General features: G+C 43.8%; 1 protein-coding gene across 1 annotated transcript in view; it reads right to left on the reverse strand.

The window, feature by feature from the left end:
- Nucleotides 1–15,157, reverse strand: part of LOC311140109 (exocyst complex component 4-like) — a 210,081-nt gene that overhangs the window by 34,915 nt on the left and 160,009 nt on the right. The window contains exon 12 of the mRNA XM_084175046.1: nt 69–205. Coding sequence (XP_084031172.1) covers nt 69–205 — 137 coding nt within the window. The remainder of the gene's footprint in view (nt 1–68; nt 206–15,157) is intronic.

Consider the following 15,157-nt stretch of genomic DNA (forward strand, 5'->3'; position numbering starts at 1 on the left):
TACCTGTATGAGGTGTTACAGATCTCCTTGTACTCCTTCAGCTTGTCACAGACCAGTCTAACTCTTACCTGTATGCGGTATTGCAGATCTCCTTGTACTCCTTCAGCTTGTCACAGACCATCTCCAGGAACTGGTTGGAGTAGGCACTCAGGTCCTGCATCAGAGTCATCAGGTCCTGGATGGACTTCTCCACTACCACTGTGCTCTGGAGAGGACACAGAGAAATACAGGGTTAATACATTCATAATTATACATTAAATGTTTCATTTCAGGCAGAAATAATACATCTCCTTACATGGAGAGAGGGAGAGAATATGTTTCAGCTGTTAATAGTTATAGACACTCGTTTTTTATTTGTTCTGATTATAAAAAATGATATATCAAATAAAAAAAGAAATATGAAACATGTTGTGGTTTGACAATGTGACAAAGTGTTGAATAAAAAAAGTCCTAACCTCAACCAACATAACATTTTTCATTTCAACCACAAAACTGTCACTGTCACGGACACCTCAGCTCTGAGCCCAGTGATCCTTGTAATTCAGCCACTCCCTTGTCCTCACTTAACCAGGACACATATCACTGAGTCCCAAATGACACCCTATTCCCTATATAGTGCACTACTTTTGACCAGGGCCCAGGGCTCTGGACAAAAGTAGTGCACTATATAGGGGATAGGGTGCAATTTGGGACGTAGTTATCTCTTTACAACCACTAGAAGGGGAGCAGAAAATGATATGGCTCCTGAAGTAGTGTAACCCAGTGTTGAGGAGAGGGGACTGTCAGGTCTCTCCTGTCCGATGTGCAAAGCTGTCAGCAGGCAACAAATCTAATACAATGACTTTATATTCTCCTGTCAGGGAGTGGATGCTGTTGGGAGTTTGTCATTGTCGATATACCGCCGTGTCAGAGGAGTGGCAGGAGGTGTGTGTGTGAGTGAGAGAGATCAGGTGAGTGTGTGTGTGTACTTATGCCTGCACGAACGACAAGAGCCCCAGCGAGCTCTGTCAAAACTACAGTCATTACAGGTAGGCCAGAGTAGCGTTACAAATAGCAGGACGGAAGCAGACACTTCAATACACACACCAAACTTGACACCACTGCCACAGACCTACACTACATGACCAAAAGCATTTGGACACCTGCTCGTCGAACATCTCGTTCCAAAATCATGGCCATTAATATGGAGTTGGTACCCCATTTGCTGCTATAACAGCCTCCACTCTTCTGGGAAGGCTTTCCACTAGATGTTGGAACATTGCTGCGGGGACTTGCTTCCATTCAGCCACAAGAGCATTAGTGAGGTCAGGCACTGATGTTGGGCGATTAGGCCTGGCTCGCAGTCGGCGTTGCAATTCATCGCGAACGTGTTCGATTGGGGTTGAGGTCAGGGCTCTGCGCAGGCCAGTCAAGTTCTTCCACACCGATCTCTATAAACCATTTCTGTATGGACCTCGCTTTGTGCACAGGGGCATTGTCATGCTGAAACAGGAAAGGGCCTTCCCCAAACTGTTGCCACATAGTTTATTTAAATTGAATTTATTTTGAGTAACAGACATATACAACAAAATGTACAATGTGGACCCAGAGGATATCACTTGAAAGCATTAATTAAAACACTTGTTTCCAAAGTGGTCCTCGATGGTAAAAACAATAACACATAATGATTAAAAGGCAAGACAAAATGACAAACAACCAGAAATACATTCATATTGACATCCTAGAAAGTGGCACTATTCACTGCACTTTTTCCTAACCTTAAAAATCAACCATATTAATTTCACATGAAAACAATCTATTCATTGAACAGCATACCTATCGTTCAAATAAATACACCTGACCAGCAGTAGGGGGCACAAGGGGCAGTGGAGTGGTATCTCTTACTTAGACAAACTTGTCCAAATGAAAACCTTTGCCAGCTTTTTAAACCTATTTCTACATTTTCTTTGCTTGATCTCCAAGGGGAGGCTATTCCATAGACAAAAGCCTGTATAGAAAAACGTGCTCCTCGCAATATTGTTTACTCTTGGGATTTTACAAGACATAACACTAGCTCTGGTATTGTAACTGTGTTGGTTATAGACCATATCAACGTGTTTTTTCATATAACCAGGAGGACAATCATTTAAGATGTCAAACATATGATTAAGTTTAAGTTGGTCCACTCTGGACTCCAAAGGCAACAAGCCCACCTCCCAGAACTCCTGTACCCCTATGTGGGTCCTAGGGGGGACATTCAGCATATACCTGATAACATTATGTTTCATCACCTGCATTCTCTTTTTCAGCTTTTCCGATAGCCCACTATACCAAGCAGAGCAGGCTTAATCAAAATGACACTGAATCAAGGTTGAGACAAGCAGTTTCTTAACTTTGATGTTAAAATATCTAGTGTTACGATATAAACATTTCAATTTGTTCGCCATTTTAGAAATAATTTTTGCAGCAACCAGGTCTCCGGAAAGGGATTGATCTACGGACACACCAAGATAAGTCACACTTGTTTTAGATTCAATCTCCTTGCCTGCACAGTTTTCCTTTATCTTGTCAGCCCTAAGCAATCTACGTTTTGTTCCAAACAAAATCGATTACGTTTTTCCCAAATGTAGCGACAATTTGTTGTCAGTCACCCAATCTCTAACAAAATGCAATCCCTTACTCAGGGTAAACTCTATGTAAACTGTATCCTTTCCTGATACCAGTATGGCTGAGTCATCAACATAAAGCAGGAGTTTGCAGTTTTCTGTATCTGTCATATCGTTAACGTATATAATAAATAATAAATAAGAGAGGCCCTAAAATTGATCCCTGAGGTACTCCACAGGATATTTCTTTGGCCTCTGACAGAACATCACAATGACATACTTGTGTTCTGTTGGTCAGATAAGACCTAAACCAATTCTGTGTTACATCATTTAGACCCATGCATTTCAGTTTCATCAGGAGAATATCATGGTCCACAGTGTCAAAAGCTTTCTGCAAGTCTAACATGACCATACCTGTATAGTTCCCCTTCTCATTTTCCTGCTTGATGTGGTCAAAAAGGTGGATAAGGCAAGTATCAGTGGAATGAGCTGTTCTAAAGCCAGATTGGAGTTCATAAAGAAGTTTGTGCTCGAGAAGGTATCCCTCAAGTTGATTAAAAACGAATCTCTCAACAACTTTGGATAAGGTGCTGAGGATCGACACAGGCCTGTAGTTTCCTACATTTGTTTTACTACTCTTCTTGTGGAGCGGAACCACCCGGGCTGTTTAGAGATCATTGAGAAATGTACCTCTACTAATAGAAAGGTTTACAATATGCGTTATCATTTTAGCAGTGACACAAGCACTATCCTTTATGAATCTTGCAGGAAGGTTATCCAGCCCAGTTGCTTTGTTTGTGCTCATTAAGCATAGTAGATTGGAAACGTTGTCCTCTGTTACATTTACATTTAGTCATTTAGCAGACGCTCTTATCCAGAGCGACTTACAGTTAGTGAGTGCATACATATTATTATTATTTTTTATTTATTTTTCATACTGGCCCCACCGTGGGAATCGAACCCACAACCCTGGCGTTGCAAACGCCATGCTCTACCAACTGAGCTACATCCCTGCCGGCCATTCCCTCCCCTACCCTGGACGACGCTGGGCCAATTGTGCGCCGCCCCATGGGTCTCCCGGTCACGGCCGGCTACGACAGAGCCTGGATTCGAACCAGGATCTCTAGTGGCACAGCTAGCACTGTGATGCAGTGCCTTAGACCACTGTTACCATGCACAGCTCAAACAAACCATTTGTGATACCTTTGCTATGGTAAAAGTTGTTAATGAAAGACTGGTCATAGTGTCCAGAGTAGGTCGGTAACTTCTTAACCAGAGATGAGGCTATATATATACAAAAACATGTGGACACCCCTTCAAATTAATGGATTCTGCTATTTTTAGCCACAACCGTTGCTGACAGGTGTATAATTAGTGGATTCTAGACGATTCTGTGCTTCCACAGAATCGTCTAGAATGTCATTGTATGCTTTACAGCACTCCAGCTGACGCTTGGCATTGCGCATGGTGATCTTAGGCTTGTGTGCGGCTGCTCGGCCATGGAAAGCAATTTCATGAAGCTCTCGACAAACAGTTATTTTGCTGACGTTGCTTCCAGAGGCAGTTTGGAACTCAGTAGTGTTGCAAAAGAGGACAGACAATTTTTATGCGCTACACGCTTCAGCACTCGGCAGTCCACTTCGCGGCTGAGCCGTTGTTGCTCCTAGATGTTTCCACTTCACAATAACAGCACTTACAGTTGGAAGGGGCAGCTCTAGTAGGGCAGAAATTTGACGAACTGACTTGTTGGAAAGGTGACATCCTATGATGGTGCCACGCTGAAAGTCACTGAGCTCTTCAGTAAGGCCATTCTACTGCCAATGTTTGTCTATGGAGATTGCATGGCTGTGTGCTAGATTTTATACACCTGTCAGCAACGGTTGTGGCTAAAAATAGCAGAATCCACTAATTTGAAGGGGTGTCCACATACTTTTGTATATACAGTGGGGGAAAAAAGTATTTAGTCAGCCACCAATTGTGCAAGTTCTCCCACTTAAAAAGATGAGAGAGGCCTGTCATTTTCATCATAGGTACACGTCAACTATGACAGACAAATTGAGAAAAATATTCCAGAAAATCACATTGTAGGATTTTTTATGAATTTATTAGCAAATTATGGTGGAAAATAAGTATTTGGTCACCTACAAACAAGCAAGATTTCTGGCTCTCACAGACCTGTAACAACTTCGTTAAGAGGCTCCTCTGTCCTCCACTCGTTACCTGTATTAACGGCACCTGTTTGAACTTGTTATCAGTATAAAAGACACCTGTCCACAACCTCAAACAGTCACACTCCAAACTCCACTATGGCCAAGACCAAAGAGCTGTCAAAGGACACCAGAAACAAAATTGTAGACCTGCATCAGGCTGGGAAGACTGAATCTGCAATAGGTAAGCAGCTTGGTTTGAAGAAATCAACTGTGGGAGCAATTATTAGGAAATGGAAGACATACAAGACCACTGATAATTTTCCCGGCTCCACGCAAGATCTCACCCCGTGGGGTCAAAATGATCACAAGAACGGTGAGCAAAAATCCCAGAACCACACGGGGGGACCTAGTGAATGACCTGCAGAGAGCTGGGACCAAAGTAACAAAGCCTACCATCAGTAACACACTACGCCGCCAGGGACTCAAATCCTGCAGTGCCAGACGTGTCCCCCTGCTTAAGCCAGTACATGTCCAGGCCCGTCTGAAGTTTGCTAGAGTGCATTTGGATGATCCAGAAGAGGATTGGGAGAATGTCATATGGTCAGATGAAACCAAAATAGAACTTTTTGGTAAAAACTCAACTCGTCGTGTTTGGAGGACAAAGAATGCTGAGTTGCATCCAAAGAACACCATACCTACTGTGAAGCATGGGGGTGGAAACATCATGCTTTGGGGCTGTTTTTCTGCAAAGGGACCAGGACGACTGATCCGTGTAAAGGAAAGAATGAATGGGGCCGTGTATCATGAGATTTTGAGTGAAAACCTCCTTCCATCAGCAAGGGCATTGAAGATGAAACGTGACTGGGTCTTTCAGCATGACAATGATCCCAAACACACCGCCCGGGCAACGAAGGAGTGGCTTCGTAAGAAGCATTTCAAGGTCCTGGAGTGGCCTAGCCAGTCTCCAGATCTCAACCCCATAGACAATCTTTGGAGGGAGTTGAAAGTCCGTGTTGCCCAGCGACAGCCCAAAAACATCACTGCTCTAGAGGAGATCTGCATGGAGGAATGGGCCAAAATACCAGCAACAGTGTGTGAAAACCTTGTGAAGACTTACAGAAAACGTTTGACCTGTGTCATTGCCAACAAAGGGTATATAACAATGTATTGAGAAACTTTTGTTATTGACCAAATACTTATTTTCCACCATAATTTGCAAATAAATTCATAAAAAATCCTACAATATGATTTTCTGGATTTTTTTTCTCATTTTGTCTGTCATAGTTGACGTGTACCTATGATGAAAATTACAGGCCTCTCTCATCTTTTTAAGTGTGAGAACTTGCACAATTGGTGGCTGACTAAATACTTTTTTCCCCAACTGTATAGTGTATATTATGTTGTCATAACATTGACATAACGCACATCATAAACCGCCATAAGAGCTGACTTCCCACACTGTCACCACTGTCTTTTAAATGAAACCTGACATATTTATCTGACCTCTCTCCCTGTGCTATTTACAGGTCTGTCTATTCTTGGAACTGGATAAGAACTGGATAAAATGCGGTAAAATTAAATTAAAATAAGCAGACTACTAATGTAGTGGATGGTAGTTAACTGAAACACCTTGTGGGTCCAAATGCCAACAGGATAAACCAGAGGTAAGACACAAAGGGAAACCCACTGAGAACAGAGTACAGAGATGTCTTTGTTTCCCCGGCTACTGGTGACCAGTGAGGATCAACTATCTTCTTTCCTCTTATTTTAATTATTTACTTATTTTTCCTCTCTCACTATTTTCTATAATATCTAGTCATTTCTTCTGGTATTTTATCAATAAAAATGAATTTCTTAGCATCAAAGGTTTGTGTGTGAGTTGTTTTTGTGGGTCAGACCAAGACAAAGTGTGTTTGATTCAAATAAAGACCGATACTAGTGCACACAGTGGAGTGGTCCATTGAAACTCACTAGCATTAGCCATGGCAGTGCTAACCGCTAGTCTAGAAGTAGCACAGCGCTACAAAGTGCGTAAGCAGCAGCAGCAGTATTGGTTAGCAGTGGCAGCTAGCCATACCAACTCTTACACTGTTGAAGATGCCCCGCTGGCAACAGTGGCAGGGTGTAGTCAGCAGGGGGCAGCAGTGGCCTGAACAGGGCAGTTACTGATTAAAGGGACTCCTGGCTAGCCCACTGGTCCCTCTCCCTGCTGGGGGGTAATGATCTGTAGGGCTGCCCATACCCAGAGCTACACAAGGCTGGTCCCTGTCATGAAACTCCGTCAGGGGACCCCCCCAGTCCCATTGCCCACGGCCCCCTGCCAGCATGACGGAGGAGAGCAGGGACCCCTTCACTCAGTAGGGGAGGGCTGGCACTTCTAGACACAAGCAGACGTACAGGCACACGCACAGTCGAACACACACACACACACACACACAAAAACAGAGACACACACACACACACCAGAACCCCCAGTGAGTGTGTGATGGAGCCAGGAAGAGGACTTTCTCCATTTGTCATCACAGAGACAATGGAAGGAGTTGCTGTGAGAGCCAAGGAGATGATAACCATCCTGCTATTGGGCAAGAACTAAAGCCAACTCCAATGAATCAGTCATACAATTGTTAGCTTTCACTTTAAAATCACCTTCAGCTGCTAAAAAACCTACAAGAAAGATGAACACTAGACAGAAATCTTTCCCTTTTGGTCTCTTTCTCTCTCCCTCTTTCTTTCTCTCTCTTTCTCTCTCCCTCTCTCTTTCTCTTTCTTTCTCTCTTTCCTTGGTGTTTGAACACTAAGTCCAGTATTCTCTCTCCTCCTACTAAGAGTTAGTGAGGCTGGATATCAGCAGGTCAGGAACAGGGACGGTATACAATGGATTCCAGATCCATTAATCCAGGAAAAAATGCTCTGGCTCTGCTCACCTTATCTGACTCTGCTCATTTAACATAACCATTCGTCTTTTCAGCAGAAATCATTACAAAGTCATCAAGGGCCGCAGATTGAGAGAAGGGGGGGGGGGAGGGGGGAAGAGAGAGAGAGAGAGAGAGAGAGAGAGAGAGAGAGAGAGAGAGAGAGAGAGATCATTCACAGGGGTCTTGACAAACAGTGGGACCTCTCCATCTTATTTAACTGTCACACAGGGAGGAGACGAAATGCATTCTGGGGGCTGCGAAACAACTCACTCTCATTCCACAAACACTCTAGCTTTAAGTAACACACTCCCAGTCACACTCCACTCGCTCCATCATTCCTCTACCAAATGCATTAAAACCAAAGCACACACACATACACACTGAAACATGGCTGGCTTGCACTTCTTTCTCTTATATTTTGTGTCTGGCTGAAAGCAAATTTAATTGAGGCCCGGCGATACACAAAATGGGTCTCTAGAAATTCAGCGATTTACCGGTGTAAATTCCGTCAGAGAGAGTGAAAGGCACTATCTCTGAGAGCTAATGATGAAAACAGGGCACAGTGAGCACTCAGACTATCGTCTCATTGGCTACAGCCGCCGTTAATGCAGTGGCATCACCATAGAAACGCCTGAGCTGGTGATAATAGCAGTTATTAGAGTTCTAAACACTCCTGAATGGAGGCGAGAGCAGGGGCGGGATGTGTCCTTGATGACTTTGAGCCTCTAGTGTGATAATAGTACAGTATTAATCTTCATATAAAGAGACTGATCTAAGGGAGAGTTTTTCTCATTACTCTCACTGACTGATGATAGAGGACATATTTAGCATTTTTGGACCTTGAGTGCATCAGGGTGTGTCCTGAGTGAAATAGTCAAAAGAACATAAAAGCTGCCATGATGCCCACTGGGCAAAAACTTGTTGAATCAACGTCTTTTCTAAGTAATTTCAATCCAAAAAATCTATGTGATGACGTTGAATCAAAGTGGAAAACGGATTAGATTAGCAAAAAAAGTCAAACTTTTAACCTAAATCCAATAACATGGTGACATTTTTGGTTGATTTCACGTTGAATTCACGTTAGTTGACAACTCAACGTTAAACTGACATCTGTGCCCAGTGGATGCTGTCTATTGAATGGTTCACTACTAGGCCTTGCCATATTGCTGAAACTGTGGAATTGAGGTGAATTAAATGTTAATACAGACAGTCAGTCAAATAAAATGGTATTAATGTACAGACTGAATGGCCATGGAAACTATCCCAACTCTTCTACCCCTGTACTGCTGTCCTGTCTCTGTTACAAAAAGATCCACACACAAGGTCTTATAGAGGGGTCTGGAGAGGGCTGTCAAGGGGCTTTGTCGTGCCCCTGAAACAGGTCAGAGGGTTTCCCCATTAATCGAGGGGCGGCCCCTACGGATCGAGAGGGCCAGAGCATTTAACCCTGTGCGTTCCGCCACGTCACTCTCATCACTGACCCAAAACCGCTGACTCCTGTGTCGGCTGTGACTCGTGTCACCCCACATTCAAGTCTGCAGGCCAGGGTTCTACAAACACAAATAACATGCTCACACACACACACACACTGAAGTAGCAGAAGCATGTGGGCCGTCCGGCGTGTGCAGAGGGAGTGTCAGAGGCGCGAGGCCATGCTGACGTTGATGAATGATCTGCCAGACACTGTCCTACTCATGTGTGACTCCCCTTTACCCCAGTGAGGGGAGGGCTGTGTGTTGGTGTGTGTTTGGTTGTGAAAGGGGCCCCGTGTAGCTCAGTTAGTAGAGCATGGCGCTTGCAACGCCAGGATTGTGGGTTCGATTCCCACGGGGGGCCAGTATAAAAATGTATGCACTCACTAACTGTAAGTCGCTCTGGATAAGAGCGTCTGCTAAATGACTAAAATGTAAAATGTAATTCTCTTTGTATATGTGTTTGTTCCAGTGTGTTTGTGCACATGCATTTGCGTGTGTGTAAGGTTGTGAAAGAGTTGATTATCTTTCTATATGCGTTTGTTCCAGTGTGTGTGTAAGGTTGTGAAAGAGTTGATTATCTTTCTGTGTGTGTTTGTAAGGTTGTGAAACAGTTGATTATCTTTCTATATGTGTTTGTTCCAGTGTGTGTGTAAGGTTGTGAAAGAGTTGATTATCTTTGTGTGTGTTTGTTCCAGTGTGTGTAAGGTTGTGAAAGAGTTGATTATCTTTCTATATGTGTTTGTTCCAGTGTGTGTGTAAGGTTGTGAAAGAGTTGATTATCTTTCTATATGTGTTTGTTCCAGTGTGTGTAAGGTTGTGAAAGAGTTGATTATCTTTCTATATGTGTTTGTTCCAGTGTGTGTGTAAGGTTGTGAAAGAGTTGATTATCTTTCTATATGTGTTTGTTCCAGTGTGTGTAAGGTTTTGAAAGAGTTGATTATCTTTCTATATGTGTTTGTAAGGTTGTGAAAGAGTTGATTATCTTTGTGTGTGTGTTTGTTCCAGTGTGTGTGTAAGGTTGTGAAAGAGTTGATTATCTTTCTATATGTGTTTGTTCCAGTGTGTGTGTAAGGTTGTGAAAGAGTTGATTATCTTTCTATATGTGTTTGTTCCAGTGTGTGTGTAAGGTTGTGAAAGAGTTGATTATCTGTGTGTGTGTGTGTATGTTCCAGTGTGTGTGTATGAGTGGTGGTGTGCGTGCGTGTAGATTCAGCAAATTGTCAATAACACATGTAGTAGTTCTACAAACAAACCTTGGCTGGACGGCATTAGGCATGTTAGACCCTGCTGCAATCTAAATGGAAATAAACACTTCACAGACATCTCTTCTCTTCTCTCTCTGATTGGAGTTCACTTCACTGGAACGATTCAGTGTCTCTGTCCAAATGCCACCCTAACCCCTACATAGTGCACTAATTTTGACCAGAGCCCCATGAGCCCTGGTCAAAAGTAGTGCACTATATTGGGAATAGGGTGCCATTTGAGACGCAAGCAGTCATATGACGATGAAATCCCAGTAAAGAAGCTTCTTCTTTTGATGCATCTTCATAGAAGAGCGGAAAACACCTATCACAAGCTGCCACCTGCGATCACGTCAAATCAAAGGCCTCTCTGACGAGTTAAAGTGCAGATCACAGCCAATCAGCACCCGCTGTTAGTGTTTACATCAGTGAAGGCATCCAACCAACTACTTCTCTAATGGAATGATGCACAAATTGAGAGCGGAATGTCATAGTTCCTCACAGAGAGATGCTTATTTACAATCGCAGCTCTCTATAACTGGAAAAAGACCAGCATGGACTGTATTGTTATTCACATACAGTATTATGTATGATAAACTAATGAAAGGGCTTGGCTAATGTATCAATGCTTTCAAGCCGACATTATGTTTATAGCATGTGCACAGTAGGGTTGAATATCTTCCCGGTATTTTACAAATGTTCCATCGCAAGAATAAATCCCTTTTCTCCCGGGAAACACCGGTATTTCCCGCCAAAACCGGAAGTGTAATTCTGAAGCACATTTGATTAGAGCTTTGATTGGCAAGAAAATTCAAGCCTTATGCTACCTGAGCCTGATGAGCCATACGCAGGTGCATACTGCCCAAGAGACAAAGGCTAAAGTTAGAAGCTTATGCATAACCCATCATTCATTAGCTAAATACAGTATATGGAAGAGGTAGGCTAAGACATTGATATATTAAGATATATATCTTGAAGATGATTAGGCCTATGCAATTTGAATAGAATTAATGGAGAGAGAAAGAATGTGAGAGAGTGCTCGCGCGCGCACTGATTTAACGCAACAATATTCGAGTGATAGGCTGCTTTAAAACTCTACAGCTGCAATTAAAAAAACAGTATCTTAACAATAAAAAAATAAGGTGACCCCCGAAAAGCCAGATGGAGATGTGTAAATTAGATGTGCATTCAGTCCATAGCATAGGCTATGCTGCAGCAAATGTAGGCCTACCTTTCATAAGAAAAAAAGTGACCATGAGATGAAACATGCATTGTGAACTGTGCGGTCTGTCCCCACCCTGAGCGTTGATGATCCATCATGCAGATAGAGTAGGCCGTGTTCCATAGAGAAGCCAGATTTAGACACAGCATATCATTTAACAGTTCCATGCTGCTCCTAGAAATCATTTATTATAATTTACCAGTTTCTCGCAGTTGTTTATCCCGGGAAAAGTTGGTAACCCGGTTCCCGCTATTCAACAGTGCACAGCTAAAGGCATGCCACATACAGTAAGATGAGGGGGGGGGGGGGCGTCACAAGATGTCAGAGCAGATTGTGTTTTGCCAGGGTGGGTGAAAACCCTTAACATTATCATCACCATCATCATCATCATCACCCCCTTGGATGCTGTGAGTGCTTATATCACACTCACCTATGAACAGATGGCTCCCCAATACACACACAGACACACACACTGATTGAGTTATGAGTCTCCGCCCCTAACACTAATCCTGAGAATGTTGTGGTTCCCCCCAGACAGCGTTCCATGTCAAACCTCCTAATCATCCCTCTCTCTCTCTCCCTCCTTTCTCCTCGGGGGGTTACCACGGTGATGGTCGCATCATTACACTCCGGGGGGACGGGCGGGGGCGGAACCTGCCCACAACAAAGCATCACCCGTGGCAACCACTGGGTTGGGTGATCAGGTTATAGATGAAGATGTTCACTCAGCGGGGTTGTGTTGTGTTTGTGTGTGTGTGTGTGAGTGTACTGTGTGAGTGTGTTTCTGTGTGAGTGTGAGTGTGTACTGTGTGAGTGTGTACTGTGTGAGTGTGTGTGTGTGTACTGTATGTGTGTACTGTGTGTGTGTACCATGTGAGTGTGTGTGTGTACTGTGTACTGTGTGAGTGTACTGTGTGAGTGTACTGTGTGAGTGTGTGTACTGTGTGAGTGTGAGTGTGTACTGTGTGAGTGTGTGTGTGTACTGTGTGAGTGTGTGTGTGTGTACTGTGTGAGTGTGTGTGTGTGTACTGTGTGAGTGTGTGTACTGTGTGAGTGTGTGTGTGTGTGTGTACTGTGTGAGTGTGTGTACTGTGTGAGTGTGTGTGTGTACTGTGTGAGTGTGTGTACTGTGTGTGTGTGTACTGTGTGAGTGTGTGTGTGTGTGTGTACTGTGTGAGTGTGTGTACTGTGTGAGTGTGTGTGTGTACTGTGTGAGTGTGTGTACTGTGTGAGTGTGTGTGTGTGTACTGTGTGAGTGTGTGTACCCCCAAAAAGGTTCCATATGGACCTAATGGAGCACAGAGAGGAACCCCCCCCCCATATTACCATGCTGCTGATGAAGATGTGTACACATCTCTCTCTCCCTCCTTTCTCCTCAGGGGGTTACCATGGTGATGGTGATGTCGCATCATTACACTCTGGAGGAGGGGCGGATGCGGAACCCGCCCACTCAAAGCTTCACCCATGGCAACCACTGAGTGTGTGATCAGGTTATAGATGGAAATGTGTGTGTGTACTGTGTGTGTGTGTGTGTGTGTGTGTGTGTGTGTGTGTGTACCCCCAAAAAGGTTCCATATGGACCTAATGAAGCACAGAGAGGAACCCCCCCCACCCCCCCTGCTGATGAAGATGTGTACACACACACACACACACACACTAAGCCACATATACGTGAATAAGAGAGCGATGTGATTCATTATCATAGCACCACACACATCATGTTATTTTTCATCAAACTTGTAAGCCACATGACAGCTGTAACTTATCATAGGCTCAAAGTAAACTCCCTTTTCCTTCAAACCAAGAGACAGTTTTTTTAACAGGTCTGACATTTCAACTTCCCTGCTCCTCTTCCACAGGCAAACATTAGTGTTCTTTGCCCCAACACACACTATCCTTCAGCAGCCACACTGCTAGGAGCCGGTAATACCTTGAGCCAAACCGTCTCTGTCACACACACACACACACACACATACACACTGAGGGGTGAAAACAGGTAAAAAGGGATTTTAGGTACAGACCAAATAAGGTGCAAAATCCCTTAATTGTTTTTAACAGCTGTAAAACAGTCAACGAGGTGGTTAGGCTCAATCCATTTCATGACAGATAATGGAGCGGTGCATTCCAAACAACATTTGGGTAAATGGAATCGCATCTAAATGAATTGTTTTATTGCATATGGCCCTATAAAGTTAGAATGAAATTGGGTGTTCCAACGTTTTTTTTACGGTGGAATCTCATTTAGTCGTAAACACCAGAATAGCCTGAGTGTTTACTCGTGTGTGTGTGTGTGTGTGTGTGTGTGTGTGTGTGTATATATACAGTGAGGGAAAAAAGTATTTGATCCCCTGCTGATTTTGTATGTTTGCCCACTGACAAAGAAATGATCAGTCTATAATTTTAATGGTAGGTTTATTTGAACAGTGAGAGAGAATAACAACAACAAAATCCAGAAAAACGCATGTCAAAAATGTTAAAAATTGATTTGCATTTTAATGAGGGAAATAAGTATTTGACCCCCTCTCAATCAGAAAGATTTCTGGCTCCCAGGTGTCTTTTATACAGGTAACGAGCTGAGATTAGGAGCACTCCTAATCTCAGTTTGTTACCTGTATAAAAGACACCTGTCCACAGAAGCAATCAATCAATCAGATTCCAAACTTTCCACCATGGCCAAGACCAAAGAGCTCTCCAAGGATGTCAGGGACAAGATTGTAGACCTACACAAGGCTGGAATGGAATACAAGACCATCGCCAAGCAGCTTGGTGAGAAGGTGACAACAGTTGGTGCGATTATTCGCAAATGGAAGAAACACAAAATAACTGTCAATTTCCCTCGGCCTGGGGCTCCATGCAAGATCTCACCTCGTGGAGTTGCAATGATCATGAGAACGGTGAGGAATCATCCCAGAACTACACGGGAGGATCTTGTCAATGATCTCAAGGCAGCTGGGACCATAGTCACCAAGAAAACAATTGGTAACACACTACGCCGTGAAGGACTGAAATCCTGCAGCGCCCGCAAGGTCCCCCTGCTCAAGAAAGCACATATACCGGGCCGTCTGAAGTTTGCCAATGAACATCTGAATGATTCAGAGGAGAACTGGGTGAAAGTGTTGTGGTCAGATGAGACCAAAATCGAGCTCTTTGGCATCAACTCAACTCGCTGTGTTTGGAGGAGGAAGAATGCTGCCTATGACCCCAAGAACACCATCCCCACCGTCAAACATGGAGGTGGAAACATTATGCTTTGGGGGTGTTTTTCTGCTAAGGGGACAGGACAACTTCACAGCGTCAAAGGGACGATGGACAGGGCCATGTACCGTCAAATCTTGGGTGAGAACCTCCTTCCCTCAGCCAGGGCATTGAAAATGGGTTGTGGATGGGTATTCCAGCATGACAATGACCCAAAACACACGGCCAAGGCAACAAATGAGTGGCTCAATATGAAGCACATTAAAAGGTCCTGAAGTGGCCAAGCCAATCTGTGGAGGGAGCTGAAGGTTCGAGTTGCCAAACGTCAGCCTCGAAACCTTAATGACTTGGAGAAGATCTGCAAAGAGGAGTGG

Source organism: Coregonus lavaretus, assembly GCF_964263955.1.
Source record: "Coregonus lavaretus genome assembly, chromosome: 13".
NCBI lineage: Eukaryota > Metazoa > Chordata > Actinopteri > Salmoniformes > Salmonidae > Coregonus > Coregonus lavaretus.